The sequence below is a fragment of the Musa acuminata genome, chromosome BXJ1-6, assembly GCF_036884655.1.
Source record: "Musa acuminata AAA Group cultivar baxijiao chromosome BXJ1-6, Cavendish_Baxijiao_AAA, whole genome shotgun sequence".
NCBI classification, from domain to species: domain Eukaryota; kingdom Viridiplantae; phylum Streptophyta; class Magnoliopsida; order Zingiberales; family Musaceae; genus Musa; species Musa acuminata.
Genome location: NC_088332.1, coordinates 45,078,310 through 45,095,461, shown reverse-complemented (window position 1 = coordinate 45,095,461; position 17,152 = coordinate 45,078,310). Strand labels below are relative to the sequence as shown.

At 39.8% G+C, this 17,152-nt stretch overlaps 2 protein-coding genes across 4 annotated transcripts; both read right to left on the bottom strand.

The window, feature by feature from the left end:
* Nucleotides 1-1,486: 1,486 nt before the first annotated feature.
* Nucleotides 1,487-11,043, bottom strand: LOC135677307 (TIP41-like protein). 3 transcript variants are annotated; one of them, XR_010514657.1, is made up of 10 exons: nucleotides 10,826-11,043; nucleotides 9,012-9,197; nucleotides 8,532-8,622; nucleotides 6,111-6,215; nucleotides 5,960-6,019; nucleotides 5,819-5,860; nucleotides 5,177-5,311; nucleotides 4,675-4,775; nucleotides 3,908-3,984; nucleotides 1,487-1,923 (listed from the first exon to the last, which is right to left on the bottom strand). XR_010514657.1 is itself a non-coding variant. In XM_065189493.1 (10 exons), the coding sequence occupies exons 1-10, from the start codon at nucleotides 10,969-10,971 to the stop codon at nucleotides 1,869-1,871; spliced, it is 840 nt and encodes a 279-aa protein (XP_065045565.1). In that variant the 5' UTR covers nucleotides 10,972-11,043; the 3' UTR covers nucleotides 1,487-1,868. The 3 variants fall into 3 exon arrangements, 2 of the variants coding, with proteins under 2 accessions (XP_065045565.1, XP_065045564.1); XM_065189493.1 differs by lacking the exon at nucleotides 3,908-3,984 and having other exon boundaries at nucleotides 9,012-9,076; nucleotides 9,158-9,197; XM_065189492.1 differs by lacking the exon at nucleotides 3,908-3,984 and having other exon boundaries at nucleotides 10,826-11,042.
* A 2,700-nt stretch (nucleotides 11,044-13,743) lies between these two features.
* LOC135677306 (subtilisin-like protease SBT1.7) lies at nucleotides 13,744-16,571 on the bottom strand. Its single transcript, XM_065189491.1, has one exon. It carries the CDS (start codon nucleotides 16,243-16,245, stop codon nucleotides 13,936-13,938), a length of 2,310 nt encoding a protein of 769 aa, XP_065045563.1. The 5' UTR covers nucleotides 16,246-16,571; the 3' UTR covers nucleotides 13,744-13,935.
* Nucleotides 16,572-17,152: the final 581 nt, after the last annotated feature.

Here is a 17,152-nt window from a genome sequence, read left to right as displayed (position 1 = left end):
ACTGAAAAGGGGGTGGAGGGAAGGTGTCCTTATTTGAATGAGTTGAGTGTCGAAGGGGGCGACTCCTTGTTGGGGTGTTTGTTGGGAGGAGTCGTAAATTGATGTTCTCGTGACATTTGAGCCCTCATTCTAACACCAATCTGATAGGTCATATATTATCTTCGGTCAAAATGTTGTTGCATTGGTGTCATTGACTAGGGAGCCAACACGATCTGGTCTAGTTCCGAAAGCGAAAATTCGTCCGAGGGGCCTCATTGGGGCGAGGGTGAGACCGATCGTAGCGAGGAGCTAAAATAGCAAGTGGGCTCATGATACATTTCTAATTCATAGTGACAATCTTGTGATCACCTCGAGGTGTGACTTGCCTACTGAAGGGAGCTCGAGATCGTCCTGAGGTGCTCTTTAGACACATCAGAGTCTTACACAAACGATCCGATGCTCTTTAGACATATCCGACGATACTTTTAAGTATTTCAAAGAGAGTGAGTAGTTTACTATTTTGTTATAAAGGAAGAGAAAAAAGTGACTTAGATGACACTTGATCACTACACGAGTTTGATCATTCTTTTATTGTTGGTAGGGGAATTTATATATCTATTTAAAAGCTTAACGATTAATAAATAATTTATTCCTCCAAAATCAATCAATTTTAAATTTAAGTCTAATAAAAATTAAAAATGACGTTCATTATGTGCAAGACTTCAGCCAATGCCATAAGTGTCAACATAATTAATTTCAACCTAATAGAGAAGTGTCCTATTTTTAAAAAAAATTATCATTTTTTATTTAAGTTTAGGAAATTAAAAAAAAAGGCATACAATATGTGCAAAATTCACCAATACCAAAAGTGTCATTACATAATTAATTTCAATCTAATTGGAAAATTATTTCCATAGCTCAATGAAAAATCAAACAATCAATAAAAATATAAAAGACGTATTTAATATTTAATAATTTTCAACTATTGACTTCAGCTTATTTGGATGAATACACACTACAGTATCATCATGCAAAGGGATTTAAATAGTTAAAGGGGTTTAAATGTTAATACCAAAATATGAGGATAACTTCTCTAAACTTTGATAGTGATAAGGTGATCTGAAGTGCACGTCTGATCAGCATATGCCTCATCAATCCAACAAATTAGCTAAGTGGCACAACACATCAAACTCTCACATCATTATTCTTTCTGTTTTTTAATGCTACCTTGATATTATCAGAGGAGTTTTTATTTATCAAGCACACACATGCTAATTTTATTGAACCAATAAAACAAGTTCCTTTTTTTTTTAAATGTAACCTACCATTTATAAGTAAAGCAACTCTATCATAGAACTAACACTCACCCTCTTTTCTTATCTATGATGCTAACATAAAAATGTTCTAATCATGAACATATTAAAGATCAGACATGGCAAGAAATCACAACAAACTCATGATTATACAAAAATGACAATGCAAGGGTAGCCACACCACCACCCAGATAGAACAAAAGCAACCTTCTGAAATCATGATATCTGTATAAAACAAGATTCTGAATTATAAAACAAAAGCATGTGCTTGGTAAAATCTCTGCACAATCCTGTGATTTAATTACTCAAAGCGCAATAACTTCTAGCGTTGTCCATTTCCTAGAATTTTATAAGCCTTTACATAATAGTGAGCCTGTAGACATTGAAGCATTTGAAGTATATCATTACAAGAGGAGGTGCAGTCCTAAGCAGTGAATGATGCAATAGTGCAGGAAAAGAAAAGCATAATAGGATGATGGACGTGCACAGTACCACGGTGGCAAATCCAGAAATTGTCCTAAAATGAAGTTTCTTTTCTTTTTTACTGGTAGAGAAACATTGTATAGGTAGCAAACTTCAGAGCTGCTTCTCGGATACATTGAAATTCCCACCATCATGTTCTGATAAGGAACTGCAGTGAGAAAGATTTCATGAGACAGGCACTAAGAATGATGTACAACAAATTCTACCGTCCGCAAAGTTTATGACATTCATGCTTCTGTCCGAGTTCACCATAGTACACATCATCCATAAGTAACAGGTAGGAACGGAAGTTATTGCAGCACATATGCAAACAACCATTGCATGATAACCATCATCTCTAGTAATATTCGACTAGGCCCGTTTATGGGGAGTTTAAGCATGGGTCTGGAAGACAAAACAACATTAAAGTCCACCAAAAGTATATTTGACAATGGTCCCTCACATGTTAAAGTCAAGTAGGAGAGGATGGAAGTAGAAGTTACTAAGTTAATGATAAAAGAATGGTAGACGAAGAATTGTATATGTTGGTAGGTTAAAGAGTCCCACTTACAGGGGCTGTGGATGGCCAAGGAGTGGCTGACCATCTATTTCCAAAAGGATTGACAATATTAAACAGTGGAAGGAGGTTCCTTCTTTCCAGTGGACATCCTACATTCTACAAAAAAAAGGGAATCTACTTGAAAGAAAGGATCGCTGCTTAGGAAGCTGACCTAAGATGGAAGGAAACGGTTCCTATGCTATCCCATATTCTCCCATGGGTTTGTCGGCTCACAAATCAGCCACCATACTTTGATGTCCCTCTGCATCAAGTTTGAATTGAGACTCAAAGACCTTGATGGTACTCATTCCTAAAAAGTAGGGTGGTTCAAGAGAGACCCCAAATTGGATAATCCTCATTCTCACAAACGATGGTCTGCCCTAGCAAAAAGCACCTCCACTTCGGTGGGCAAGTTGCATTCCATAAGGACATTAGAAGTTGATGAATTTGGTCTCTATCTTCTCATCCAAAATGGCTCAAAAGGAGTAAGACTCGAACAGAGAGGACAATAATCAGCCATGACCTCAAACTAACCGCCGTAAGGTTAACTTTTCAAAGCTTAAGGCTATTGATAGCTTTTTTAGGGGTAGACCACTAATGAAGCACAAAAACACAAATTTCCTCCCATCAATCAAAGAGAATGAATTTAGGAAAAATATAATCCATCTCTATCGTCTCATCCAAAATGACTCGAAAGGAGCGAGACTCAATCCGATAGGACAATAATCAACAACCACCTCAAACTGACCGCTGCAAGGTTAACTTGTCAAAGCTTAAGGCTATCTGATCGCCTTTTAAGGCATAGACCACTAATGAAGCACAAAAACACAAATGTCCTCCCATCAATCAAAGAGAGTGAATTTAAGAAAAACAGAATCCATCTAGCAAATAGTCTCTAAACCACCAAACAAACCAGTATCCTTTGGAAGAATGAAGGCAAATAGAGGTTTCAATTTGCCAGATAACCCACTTGAATTGCATTACCTTAAAAAAAGAAGAGATCCAAAATCCAAAAGAGAGGAAGAGAGTGACAAAGGTAGAAAGAGAGTGACTAAGTGAGTGTGAGACAAGGGAAGTGGACACAGCCAAGAGTGGGTTAAATAACCCCTAAACGTGGGCAATCTGTCAAATTTGGGTCAATGTTGACCATTGGCACCTTGTTACGGTCGAAATTGTACCCATTGGTACCAATCGGTAACATTTGGCCATACCGCACTGTACTTGTGTAATGCCTGGTATGCTTTAAACCAGGCAAATTTCAGCCGAAATAGCATGGTCCATGAACCAGGAACCAGTCAGACCGCTAAATGCCGGTTGTACCATACTGTTTCAACCGAAATTGCAGTCTGATCAACCATGCTAATTGAGGAGTTGTTGAGACAAGTCCAACCATAAGAATGCATCACATCAAAAGTTGCATTGAAAAGAAATTGTAAGTGATAGAAAGTTGACCATTCACAAAAGAAAGCACATGATTCAACAAAGAAATAAATTGGGAAAGTTGCCATCATCTAACTTCATCATCCAGAATTTGACAAGAGTCCTAGCTTTCAGGGTAGCATATTTGATGTAATTATGCTGAAAATGTTCTCACATAGGACCAGGAGAAGAAAAATATCGGCAGTCCATATAATGATTCCATCAAGTTATTGGCATATTCCAATCAACCTCCTGAAATGATGGATCTGAGTAAAACTTAAAAAATCAATTGAATGGAAAAATGATGAGCATAAAGCTACCTAATAAGAGAAAAAGGAATCATATGACATAACGATGAAGCAAACAAGAGAGGGGGGAAGGAGATAGAAAGAGGGGAGAGAGAGAGAAAGTTGGACATGGAAGGCTTGCAACCACTAAGAATTCCCTCATAATTTTTCGGAAAAATTGTAGAAGACCTCCTTTTGAGGAAAGGGATCAAGGAAACATGCATCATAATGAATTAAATTTGTTAGCAAGTATTGTACCCTATCAAATGTAAGTATCTTTTTCCCCACAAATAGATCTCCTCTTCAAGTATCAGTCTATATGATCTTCATATCAGATCTAATCACTGACTCCATATTATCATAATGCCTGAACCACTTGTTTGCTTTTACTTTTTTATTTTTTTCTCTTAGGAAGCAGTGCATCATTGGATAACACCCTCAAACCTAATATTCTCTGATGCTCTTAAAATATAGCAAGCAACTTCAACATGGACAAAGGCTGTGGATTTTCAAAAACGGATTTACTTATACAACCTATTGCTGATGGATATTTCACTAAAAATGGGATTTTTTTTTTAAAAAGCATTCCGGTTATGCTTATGGAAAAAAAATTTCTGAAGCAACATTATGCCATTAAGAACATAAAATGGATTACCTGGGAATCTTCAGCCTTTGGGTTTTATTTTTGACTATAGGGAGATTTTGACTGATAAGATTTGGATCCGCATATGCTGCAGAACCAGAAGGAAAGCCTTGCTGCATAATTTAAAGCAACATAAAAATATTAGTAAGGTACATGTCTTCTTGTATTAATTAGGCAACTAAAAAGCAAAATTTAACAGGCTGCCAATCAGATAAGTATGCAATAGAACATGTATTTTAGTTTTAGAATAGTATGTAATCTGAATATGTCCAGATAAAAGGTAACCTTTTAGTAAGTCTACAAAGAAGAGATTGGGCTCATAAGCTTAAATATACAACAAAAAGTTCGAAGGCAAAAGAACTGTTTGGTTATGCAGCAACATCTAGTGAAAAGAAAAGAAAACTTTCCAATTCCATTTTGCAGCGTTTAAGTACCCTGCCAACTAGATTATCTTACATAGCTAGACAGATATTTGCGTGCAAAAACTGTCTTTAATGAGAATGCACAAGCTTACGACAGATAAACTTTCAATAGTTGCTTCTCTCCAGCAGTTCTCTCGAATGATGATAGGCTTCACTTTGTCATCGCTAGCAAAAGAACAATAAACTCGAGTATCCCTTAGTCTCATTAATACTCCATCAACTCTAAGCTGCAATGAAGATTGCTTTAGTAGCCAGAAGAAAAACCAAAATTTGGAAAAACAAGGTCCTAAAGTATCATTCATAAATACCAAAATGGACAACTAAAGTTTTCTCAAACTAAGGTTAACATGAAAATCTTCCTTAGATTTTCAGGTAGATATTTCACAAGAGCACTGATTATGGGAGGATATGAAAGGAGGCTCATAGGCACTTACCCGTTCAATTTACCATTATATAATTCTTTCTAGCAAGAAAGATCATATGGTCTTTAACCGAAACTATAGTCAGGGGGCATTGTTGCTTACTAAAATAAATATGCAAGCTTCAAAATGGGTGATATAATAACATTGTCTTGTGATCATTTACGAACACATCTATTCTTTACATTTGAAAAATTAACTTGACCAGATGCTCTGAAATGTAAGGATATAAAATATTTATTCCATAGGATACATTAAAGGAAATATTTCAGGGCATCTAAAATATGTGAAAGGTAAATAAATTCGTAAACTTACCCAGTAACGCAGAAGAAGAAACCAGCAACTAGGCATGACTCTCTACAAGTATGGGGAAAAATATTATATAAAAAGTGATATTCCAGTGTGCGTAAAACAAGGCCATTCACAAAATCTGATGACCAAAAGAATAGCCTTTACCACTTTTACAGTTAAGAGTGATACTCCATTATCAGCCAACTCGTCCTCATAGAGAACTACCTAGAGAAGTTACAAATCAATTGTTAAAAAATCAGCACTATCCTCAAAAGGTAACATATATTTTCATATTCACCATATTTTAGTTACCAACCTCATCATAGAACAGGATTGGTTCTTTCATTGACAATACAGCCAGATCAATTCGCTCGTCACAGTCCTCCCAGTGAAGACTGCAGCAACCATCTTCTAGAATTGTCTGAGTTACGATATAAATACAATGAGGATGTTTTTTTGTCTACTTGCAAACTTGTGGACCTTAAAATCCACTACTGTAGCAATAGATTTATTAAGTCATAAGCCACGAAATCCCAAAAGAAATGCAACTATATATCCATATAGGAACTAATGCTTATACCTCCCTCAGTCAAAAGATAAGGTTAGATGCATACAAAAGAAATGTCAGAAGAAAATGGTCCTCAAGTAGCACTAGAATGACTAAAGTTTCAACTGAAAACATTACATAAGGTCTCTAATTGAACTATAGAATAGATTTCCTTAATGATGAGAAAAAATAATTATTATTTTACTCCAATTAAAAGAACTTGATGGACTAGGCTAAAGGGTTTCGACATAGAATAGGTTCCAGAAAATGAAACTTTTTTCAATTTTCTTTGGGTCAAAATATGATTGAAGGTTTACAGAAATGTATCAATAGAGGTCTTGACAGAAGGCGTACCACGAACCTCATAATGATATCATATGCCAGATAATCCTTAACTAAAAAGAACTTATTAATAGATGACAATTTTCTACAGATTAATTGCAAGATTATGGACCTTGAATCACTGTGATATACCTCCCTCAGTCAAAAGATAAGGTTAGATGCATACAAAAGAAATGTCAGAAGAAAATGGTCCTCAAGTAGCACTAGAATGACTATAAGTTTCAACTGAAAGCATTACATAAGGTCTCTAATCGAACTATAGAATAGATTTATTTAATGATGAGAAAAAATAATGATTATTTTACTCCAATTAAAAGAACTTGATGGACTAGGCTAAAGGGTTTCGACATAGAATAGGTTCCAGAAAATGAGACTTTTTTCAATTTTCTTTGGGTCAAAATATGATTGAAGGTTTACAGAAATGTATCAATAGAGTTCTTGACAGAAGGCGTACCACGAACCTCATAATGATATCATATGCCAGATAATCCTTAACTAAAAAGAACTTATTAATAGATGACAATTTTCTACAGATTAATTGCAAGATTATGGTCCTTGAATCACTGTGATATTCCGGATACATACAACTCTAAGAGGGGACCAATACAGTAACCAAGATTTGATTCCTTACTTGAATATCAGTTCCAAACAATGTACACATAAAGGTCTTGACAGAAAGCGTACTACGAACCTCATAATACTATCATATGCCAGATACTCCTTAAATAAAAAGAACTTATTAATAGATGACAATTTTCTACAGATTAATTGCAAGATTATGGACCTTGAATCACTGTGATATTGTGGATACATACAACTCTAAGAGGGGACCAATAAAGTAACCAAGATTTGATTCCTTACTTGAATATCAGTTCCAAACAATGCTTATTCATGTGAGTCACATAAGCACCATCTCAGTATATTGTTTGATGGACAACTTTTCATTAGTATAACAGGTGTAAACTTTAATGAGCAGCAATTCTTCAAAGTACACTTGGGCCTTGAGTTGAGTTGACTAAGGAATGTCCTACACCTACCAAACCTAACACATTATTATCATGTCCAGAAAGCTCATCTTGCATTTAACCAAGATGACAAGAAATGGAGTCAGTCAAAAGATTATGAAATATTGTTGAAGACTGAAGGGCTTAGGCCCTAAGAAAGCTAATATCCAGTTGAACCTTGCCAATGTTAAGATGATCAATGTTTGCAAAACTAAAGAACATTTGAAACTATGAAGTCTACTTTAGAACTCTTTGGTCATAGTGTTCTCTTTTCTGATACCTTCAGTCCCTTTGTTTCAAAATTAAATTAAACAATACCAAACTAGTTTCGTGTTAACAGCTATTACTTGTGTTACCACTTACTAGTTTCATGTTAATTGCTACGAATTGGGTTACCACTTTAAAGCCATCTCAAAATCAGCCCAGACCAGTTTATACTCTAGTTAAATTTTAGAGACCCATATGAAACTCAAATGTAAAATCCTAAAATATCTATTCATCACTACTTGTCATTCATGTAAAATCCTAAAACGCGAATGTATCAAAGTTGGAACATCACTACATGTTACTCATGAGTATATAGATTAAAATATATATATACAAAAGTCTCATCTTACCAATTAACTTCCTAGAAGTCCAAAATCTTGATACTAATCAAGTAGAAAGTGGTAACAAACATGAAATATATCCCTGTCCAAGACCAACCATGGAAGAATCTCCAGAATCACAGAAGAAGACACACCAACTTAGCTTGTTAATATAAGCAACTTCACAAGAAAAAACTCAATGGCCAGAAGCATAATCCAACATACTGGTAAAATTCTTAAAGCAAAAATAACCAAACCTTTTCTAGTTCTGATTCTGATGTTTCACTGCCACAATATGGTGTTGTAAATGTGTAATCATAATCGAGAATCACTTGCTGTGAAGGTTTGCTGAGACCAAAGACCATAAGTAAGATTGATATCCAATATTTTACCATGAACATATATCAGGTAGAAATATACAATTTGCAAATTACATCAAGCCTTTTCTCCTAATTGGCAAATAGATTGACAAATGCTTCAGCGATTACATAAAACACCATTTGACACTATAAATGCCACACAATATGATAATATCAAAAGAAAAAGAATATCTCCAGAATTAAAGATTTTAGCATCAAAACCTTTATAGATCGACAAAATGTTTTCTGAACATTGACAATGACATTTACTATTGAAGCAACAGTTGCATGAAGATAATGATGCCTTCTAATATAAAAAATTCATAATAAACCTGAAATTTTGCAGCCTGTCCAAGTGAAGTATTGAAGTAAACTGACCTTCTGAACTTCCATTTTGCAGCAGCAGGGACCTCAACTGGTGGCAGTGCTTCTTGCATCCAACCCTTTAGAGCGTCAAATGCATTGAAGTGCAATTTAATACCAGTTCCCACATGTAAAAGAAATAAAGAACTATCTCCAAACACCATTTCAGGCAAGTGTGATGTTCCTAGCTTTTCTTCCAGCCTGAAGCAAAATTTAGCAGCAAAAGTTCAATCGTAAGTACACAATAGAAATTATCGATATCTCAAAAATGTATCTGAAGGTCATTATCCTGAAGTTACCAAACCACTATGAACTTTAGCAGAAAAAGTTAACAAATTATTAACCCTTGAAAAGCTATTTCTTTTACTTTCATATTTTCTTTCTTTCAATAATGTTGATGACAGGAGACATCCCACCAACTTACTGCCTGACAACAAGCTTGCCCATGTTTGAAAAGAATTATAGGATATAATGACAAAGAAAGGCAGCATGGAAACCATAGAATTCATGGCTGTGATAACCTAGATAACAAAGGGTTAAATCGGTATATATAAATTGATAATTCAATTACTGAAAATTTATGCTTCAGAATATTGGTCCAAATGATGAAATTCATTGCATGCAAGCTAGGCATATCATCAGACCACCTAGGTTGCAATAAAATTGTGTAAGATTACGTGAACTAAGGTTTTTGATGGCAGTATTGGTAGTCTGGTAGTAGCTGTTCTAGAATCTTATCAAATTGGAAGGTACCAATTTGTCCAATATGCCTTCATGCACAACTAAAAATTGTTTAATATGTCAGTTATAACCATTACATTCGGTGCACCAGTGTCTTGATACAATATGGCTGATAAGACTGATATATTATAGTACTTGGAAACCATGCTGTGAAAATTTCCATGTGAATTGGCATAAACCATGATCAGAGTACCTTGTGATCACAATGATGAGTGCTCACTCAAGTTAGTTCCACATGAAAATACAAAAGTACAGCAACAACAACAAATCCATAATATCCCAACTGACTACGGTCGGCTACATGAATCTTTTGTCGTCATTGGACATGATTTATGTTCATGAGATCTAACATAAGCTGAATATTACTTATCAACGACCTGATGCAACTCCTGAAACATGACCAACAATCAAATATCGATCCTAAGATCACAAGCTAATTTTCCAGACACACATTTTACTGAACCTTGGTGCTGTATAATGAAGTTACTACTTATTGACCTAGGTGACCACGGTTCCAAGTCATAGAAACAACCTCATTGCTTGCAAGGATAAGACCAGATACATCCCCAAAACCCTGCATTAGCAGGGAGTCTGGCACCAACCTACCTTTTTTATCCTTAATAAACACCAATACATATTTTCTAAGATTCCATTGCATAATACCTACCAATTTTCACTTCTTCCGTACTTATATTAGCTAAAACATTATCAGCTGAAATTACACCACTAAGCTTCCTTAGGCAGTAGCCCATATTCTGAAAAATCAAATGCATCATATTCTAAACGCAGCACTTTAACCGGTATAATTAGATATTAAGAGAAGACTCTTCGAGTTATTCTTCATAAATCCAAGTATATCATAGCCCAAGTTCATCCTTCACCGTATCTTCTTCCAGAGACCGAGTGTTCATGTCTAATTTCTCGGTGTTCCTAAACATTTCGAACCATTACATGTACCTTTGTTCCCTCACAAGTAATCAAGAGTTACACATGTTTACATCATACCAAAGAGAAACCAGAATACATGAGTTGCAAGAACATGAACAATTCAGACTCGTACGAGGGTTCAGTGTGAGCGATCGACGTACTCTTGGCGGGCGAGCGAGCCGAGGATGGGGCGCTTGATGGACTCGATGTGCCAACCCTTGAGCCGCAGCCCGCGCCGCCCGTCAGAAAGCGGCTCCGCCCCCGCCGTCTTCAGATCGCTCTCCGAAGCGCCGTCCCAGTCCGCCATGTCGCCGCTCTCCCCCGACACCGCGACCACCGATCGATCAATCCTCGTAACCCTTTTACCCCTTTATTCCTTTTTCGTTTTATCGAGCCCATAAACTCGAACCCAACCATTTTTATGGCACGTGCATTGCGCGTGCAGTTTTTGGCCGTTGAAGCCACCTCGCCCTCTTTTATGTGTCACTAAATATACTAAGGTCACATATATATATATATATATATATATATATATATATATATATATATATATATATATATATATATATATATATATATATATATATTATCACCTATTTTAGTAATTTATGTTGTGACCCCGGAACGACACAACTTGATCCTGATTGTGTAAGATCGTCCACGTGATCGTTTGGAGGGTTGAATAGAGAGGGAACGACGGATCGGGACTAGTATCTCCTAGCCAACCGGAAATGGAGTTGAAGTTACCTTCGACGTCGAGTTCCTACACAATAGGTCGATACCGATAAGAGAAATTTCTAATTCAGTCCCTCCGAAGTTTTAGTTAGTTTTTGAGAAAATAATTGATATCCCCTAGTGTATGCTTGAGAGTGACGTTTTATACCTCTCATCGAAAGTTAATCATATGCGACGGTCGACATTCCAAGCAAGCAATCAGGTTATTTGCTCCAAATGGCATGGGCTGATTGTTGTGGTTTCGCACCACTTGATTTTGGGTGTTGTTTCATATGGTTCCGAGCTGCATGATTACTGTTATTTTCAAGTTTATTATGCCGTTTCAAAATTCGAGATTGTCTTACTTTTAGATGCGTGTGTTATATCGATTCGAATATGCTACGTTAGTTTCAATGTGGTTATCGACTGTCATCGTGCAGGTGATATCAAAATATCTCCTATCATCATCTATTATTTTAATAAAAATAGATTTGATAAATCTTCCTCTTTTTTTTCTCCAACAATAATGACTCTCTTATTTAAGTGAGATGGATTCAATATATTCAGATACAAGAAAACTGGAGGAAGTGATAGGAATGATTAGATGGGCATCGACTGATCTTTTGACCTAAAGCCATCATGCATTTAGGTGCACTATATTAGGTTATCCACATATTATTAATAAATTATTTCATATTAACAATATCATAATCCTGATGGGATAATTAATTTAATAACTTTATTTAATCAAATCATTATTATAAAATATTTAAACTTAAATTAATAATAAATACATTAATTAATTTCAGTCTTTGCCTATTTTCAATAAGATATTAAATGGAGATGTTGCTAGAAAATATAATATCACTAGAAACAAAACTCTAAAATACTTTTGTTCTAAAAAAGAAGACAAAAAGTATATGTATTTTTCATTTGAAAATTAATAATAGTAACCAATAGACATCATAATACAAGAATTAGAGAGAATACAAGAAGAATCTTGTAAATAAGTGGACCACTTTAATTAGGTCAAGTTGACCCATCTCTCTCGGATTTCGAATGAAAAAAAATGATTTTTTTTATAAAAAAGATAAATAATAAAGGTATGTGATAAATCATCAAAATTCATAATATTTAAAAATATATAGAATAATATTTCGAGTCTATAGACCAATATTTTATGTGTATTTATTGAGTGAGGTTGAATATTTTTTTTCAAGTTTCACTATCCTAAGAATTATTCTCTTTTCTAAATAGTAGGATTGAATATATTCACTACCCCAAAATCAACATTTAAGGTCCAAAATAAATCACCTGCATGAAAGAACACCATGGGAAACCAAGAAATTGCATGAACAAGATAAGTATGTTTAAGCTCATGAGAAACTACAATGATTTTTCTATTGTCCAAAGGAAGTCACAAAGTTCATCATCAAAATGATTATTTTGTCCCAATTCCAAACATGATTTTGCTATCAAACTCTGTTATAGTCATCTTGATTGTTGAATCTTGCATTTAACAAGGAAGCTTTTTGCACCCACAAAATTCAAAAAAAAAAAAAAAACAATACTTGATAATTCAAATCATCTTCTATCCCACCACCAACCACATTAACACCATAATGATCACATTTTATGCTGTGTAAGCTCCTTTTGTGAGTATGTGAAGCATTTGGTTCAGATAAAGTCAGCTTTAGAAAAGTTTTGAATTTTAAATTCAATTTAAGAATTGAAAGGTGGTGATATAAGTAAGCCTCATGAAAAATTCCATGAAAAGGAACTTCAATTCTCCTTTTTAGCTACCTTCAGTCAGTTCAACAGAGAAAGGCCAAATCTTATATTATAAATTTGGAACACATGTAGTCATCATCACCAAACACTCACAGACTTGGACCAGCTAATATATAATTACATGGATGTGCTGTTGGCCAACATTAGGATACTTTGAACACACAACAGGAATATATGCATACTCTGCTTGAAAAGTTCCTCAGCCCAGCAATAGTCATTATAAAGTCTGAAGGGGCACAATAAAGTTCATGCTACTGACTAAAGTCTGTACTGTCTCCATCATTATCCTGGAGAAGAACCCAGCTTTACTTGAGCAAGCATTTTCTTCTTTTATGAATCTTTCATAGAATATACATATTTAGCTGAAGTTATATATACCCAAAAAATTATGCTACATTTTCCAACCATGTGAGCGCATTAAATTACAAGTCTCTGTGACAAATCAAGCTTTATCCAATACATGTTTTAAATCATTTTTTGTCATAATATAATTTATACATTTCTTACCAACCATTACCTTTTTTTTGGCTCTTCCCAATTTCTGGTTGTTCCACCCAACTTAAATTAGCAGCAATGACAATAATAATAGGAATAATCGAAGCATCAGAAGCAGCAACAAACAACAACAATTAGAAAGCAACAAGTAACAAGAATAAAAAGCAGAAACACATTCTACCTTGGCTTGTTTTAAGAAACAACTCGCTCCGCCAGCCAGCGTCCATCAGAGCCGTCCATCTTCGGAGGCAGCCGTTCTTATCGCGAACTTTTAAGTCCACGTGAACGACAGCGGGCTCGCGACCACGTGCTTGCCGTCGGACCACTCGAGGCGGCCGAAGGTGGCCGTGCCGGACGGCTGCGACGCCGCGGAGAAGGCCACCGTGTAGCTCTTCTTCTCCCCCGCTGCCGCGAAGCTTAGCTCCGATGGATCCACTGTCACCTTTGCCTCCTGCGGCGCCGACACCGTCGCCTTGTATGTGCCCGGCGCCCCGACGTTGGTCAGCGTCCTGGTGTGCTTCACCGTCGTCGCGGCCGAACCTCCGCCGCCCGCGCCGCTCGCCGTCGCGAACGCCACCGCGAAGGAGGGGTAGTTGAGGTCCGACACCGCGTAGGCCTTCTTGTTGTCGCAGTTGAAGTTGGATCGCCTGGAGACGCTCGCGATCTGGAGGGTCGTGTAGTTCAGGGCGCAGAGGAAGTCGAGGTAGTCGTCAACGGTGAGGTCGTAGACGAGGCCGGGGTCCAGAGCCTTGGGTGGATCCACGTGGCCGGCGCCGAAGTCGAAGGGCGTGGCCGGCCGGCCGGTGGCCACGTCGAGGATGCCGCCGCCGCCAGGGTAATCAGCGTAGGCGGTGGTCATGAGGGCAGACTTGATGGCGCCGGGGCTCCAGTCCGGGTGCGCCCCCCTGAGGAACGCCGCCAGGCCGCTTACATGGGGGCACGACATGGACGTGCCGGAGATGATGTTGAACTCCGTCCGCCGCGGGTCCGCCGCCTGCCCTGTGGGCCCAACTGACCCCGACCAGGCGGCGAGGATGTTCACCCCTGGGGCGACGAGATCCGGCTTCAGGATGTCCGGCGTGACGGCGTTCGGACCGCGGGAGGAGAACGCCGCCACCACTGGTGACGGCATGACCCCGACCTTCGTTCCACCGAAGGCGACTGTCGCCTTGGGGTTCGGATCGGAGAAAAGGTAGGACTTGATGGCGTCCCCTGCCTTTTCCCCGACAGCGGTGGCCGGGAGGAGGTGGGCGTCTGCGACGAGCTCCTCCCCGTTAGCAGCGGTGTTGGCTAGGATCATGCCTGCCCCCCCAGCGTCGCGCACGACGAAGCCTTTCTGAACGCGGGCGTTGATGCCGCGATCGCAAAGGACGATCTTTCCAGATACCTTGTCCGGCAAGAGGGTCCCCACCATGCAGAGGTTTCCGTTGGTGGCGTTGGTGGCGTTACCAGCGTAGATCAAGGGGAGCGAGGAGGAAGGGAGGGGCTTTCCGCTGTAGAGCGAGACGCCGGTGTAGTTTTTGCCGTCGCCGAGCACGACGTAGGCCGGGAAGTCGCGGTCGATCGTGCCGGCCCCGACGGTGGTGATCCACGGCGCGACGTTGGAGAGGGTGGACGTCCCTGGCCCGGCATTGCCCGCGGAGCAGGACACCACAACCCCCTTCGCCATGGCGTTGAAGGCCCCGATCGCGACGCTATCGCGGTAGTAGTCTGACATCCCACCGCCCAGGGACAGGGACAGGACGCCGCAGCCGTCCTCGATGGCCTTGTCCATGGCGGCGAGGATGTCGGAGCTGAAGCAACCGCCAAGCCAGCAGACCTTGTACACGGCGACGCGCGCGCGGGTGGACATGCCGCGGGCGGTGCCCGCAGCGTAGCCGAGAAGGTTGGCGTCTGGCACAACAGAGCCGGCGGCGGTGGAGGAGGTGTGAGTGCCGTGGCCATCGTTATCTCGGGGAGACCTCGACTCCTTGGTCTCATCGATAGGGCCCATGCTCGCCTCGTACCCCTTGGAGAAGAACCGCGCGCCGACCAGCTTCCGGTTGCAGGCGTCCGCGGCCTTGAAGTCCTTCCCCTCCTCGCACACGCCCTTCCAGCTCGCGGGGACGGGCCCGAGCCCAGCGTCGTCGTAGCTCTTGCGCTCGGGCCACACGCCTGTGTCGAGCACCCCGACGACGACGTCGCTCTCAGTGTTCGACTGGGGGATGAGCCCCTCGCTGCGGTCGAGGCCGAGGAACTCCGGTGTGCGCGTCGTATGGAGCTCGTAGCGCTCCTCGAGGACCACGCCCAGCACGCCCGGACGGTGCTCCAGGGCGCGGGCCTCCGCCGGGGAGAGCCGCGCGGAGAAGCCGTGGGCAGCGGTGTCATAGGCGTAGATGATCTCGGCCGCGTCGGAGACGGACCGCAGGGAGGCGTCGTACCAGTGACGGTGCTCCGCGAACGCGGGCGGCATCTGCGACTTGGCCATATGAACTATATAAGTCCGCTTCTTGGCCACCGCCGCCACCACCGCAGTGCTGCTGCAGCAGAGCATCAGCAGCAGTAGCAGCAGCAACCTCAACGGCTCCATGGCTCCTCTCATCACCTCCACAACCTATTCCCCTGAGCTTAACCTTCTTTTAAGCAGGCACACACTCTTCCGAGAGTGCGATGCTTTCTGTGGTGGGCAAGAAAGGAGAACCAATGATTGCTGCTACGTTTTGGTTAAAGCACTGGTTGCTTACACAGAACAACAAAAGAATACACAGCAGACAAGAAAGGGAGAAAGAAAGAGAGCAGAGACGCTAAGCGGTGGTGGTGGTGAAGTAGCAACCACAAGGAAGAGAAGAAAGCAGGCAAGAGGAAAGCTTATAGATTACACGATGTAGAGGAGGACAGAGGAAGAGAGAGGCAGGCGGTCACATGTGTTTCGTCGTCTGTTGTGCTGCTTGCTTTATTTATCTGACGAATTCCCATAAATATCTCTAAATTTCATTTTTTTTTTTCGGATAACGTCTCAAAATTCGAAAAATTCTCAAAAATCTCTCATAATTTTATCTATATTATTTAAAAAATTTATCTCAACCCTAACCATGCCTCTATCTCACCTTCCGCGTAGTCGCCCGTCTTTGACCTTCCTCGACCCTCTTGACTCTTACTATCGTCGATCGTTGATGGTCGTAAGGGCGAGTCGCACCCCCTCCTTCTTTGTTTATAATTGACGATAAAAAGAGAGCGAGATCATAATAAAAAAAAAAAAAAAGGGAGTGAGAAGGTTATGCGTCTCTCATCGTTTTCATTAATCACGAAGGTGTCGCGTAGCATCACCTATACTTTTGCTCGTGCGAGCACGACAAAAGTCATTATTAACTGTCAAGATATCGCATAGTACTAATACCTACTTCCTTACTCATGCGAGAGCAACGAGAGCCACTCTATTGTTGCTCCAACAAAACAGTAACAAGGATGAATAAGAGTGATGTGACCAAGGGCTATAGTGATCGTCGATA

Excerpts from the sequence above, each read along its gene's own strand:
- LOC135677307 (XM_065189492.1), bottom strand. The coding sequence starts at position 10,971 with ATGGCGGACTGGGACGGCGCTTCGGAGAGCGATCTGAAGACGGCGGGG. Across the intron at positions 6,216-8,531 it reads CAGAATCAGAACTAGAAAAG|ACAATTCTAGAAGATGGTTG; the intron begins GTTTGGTTATTT and ends ATCGTAACTCAG. Across the intron at positions 1,924-4,674 it reads CAAAGGCTGAAGATTCCCAG|TTCCTTATCAGAACATGATG; the intron begins GTAATCCATTTT and ends TTCTCACTGCAG.
- LOC135677306 (XM_065189491.1), bottom strand. The coding sequence starts at position 16,245 with ATGAGAGGAGCCATGGAGCCGTTGAGGTTGCTGCTGCTACTGCTGCTG.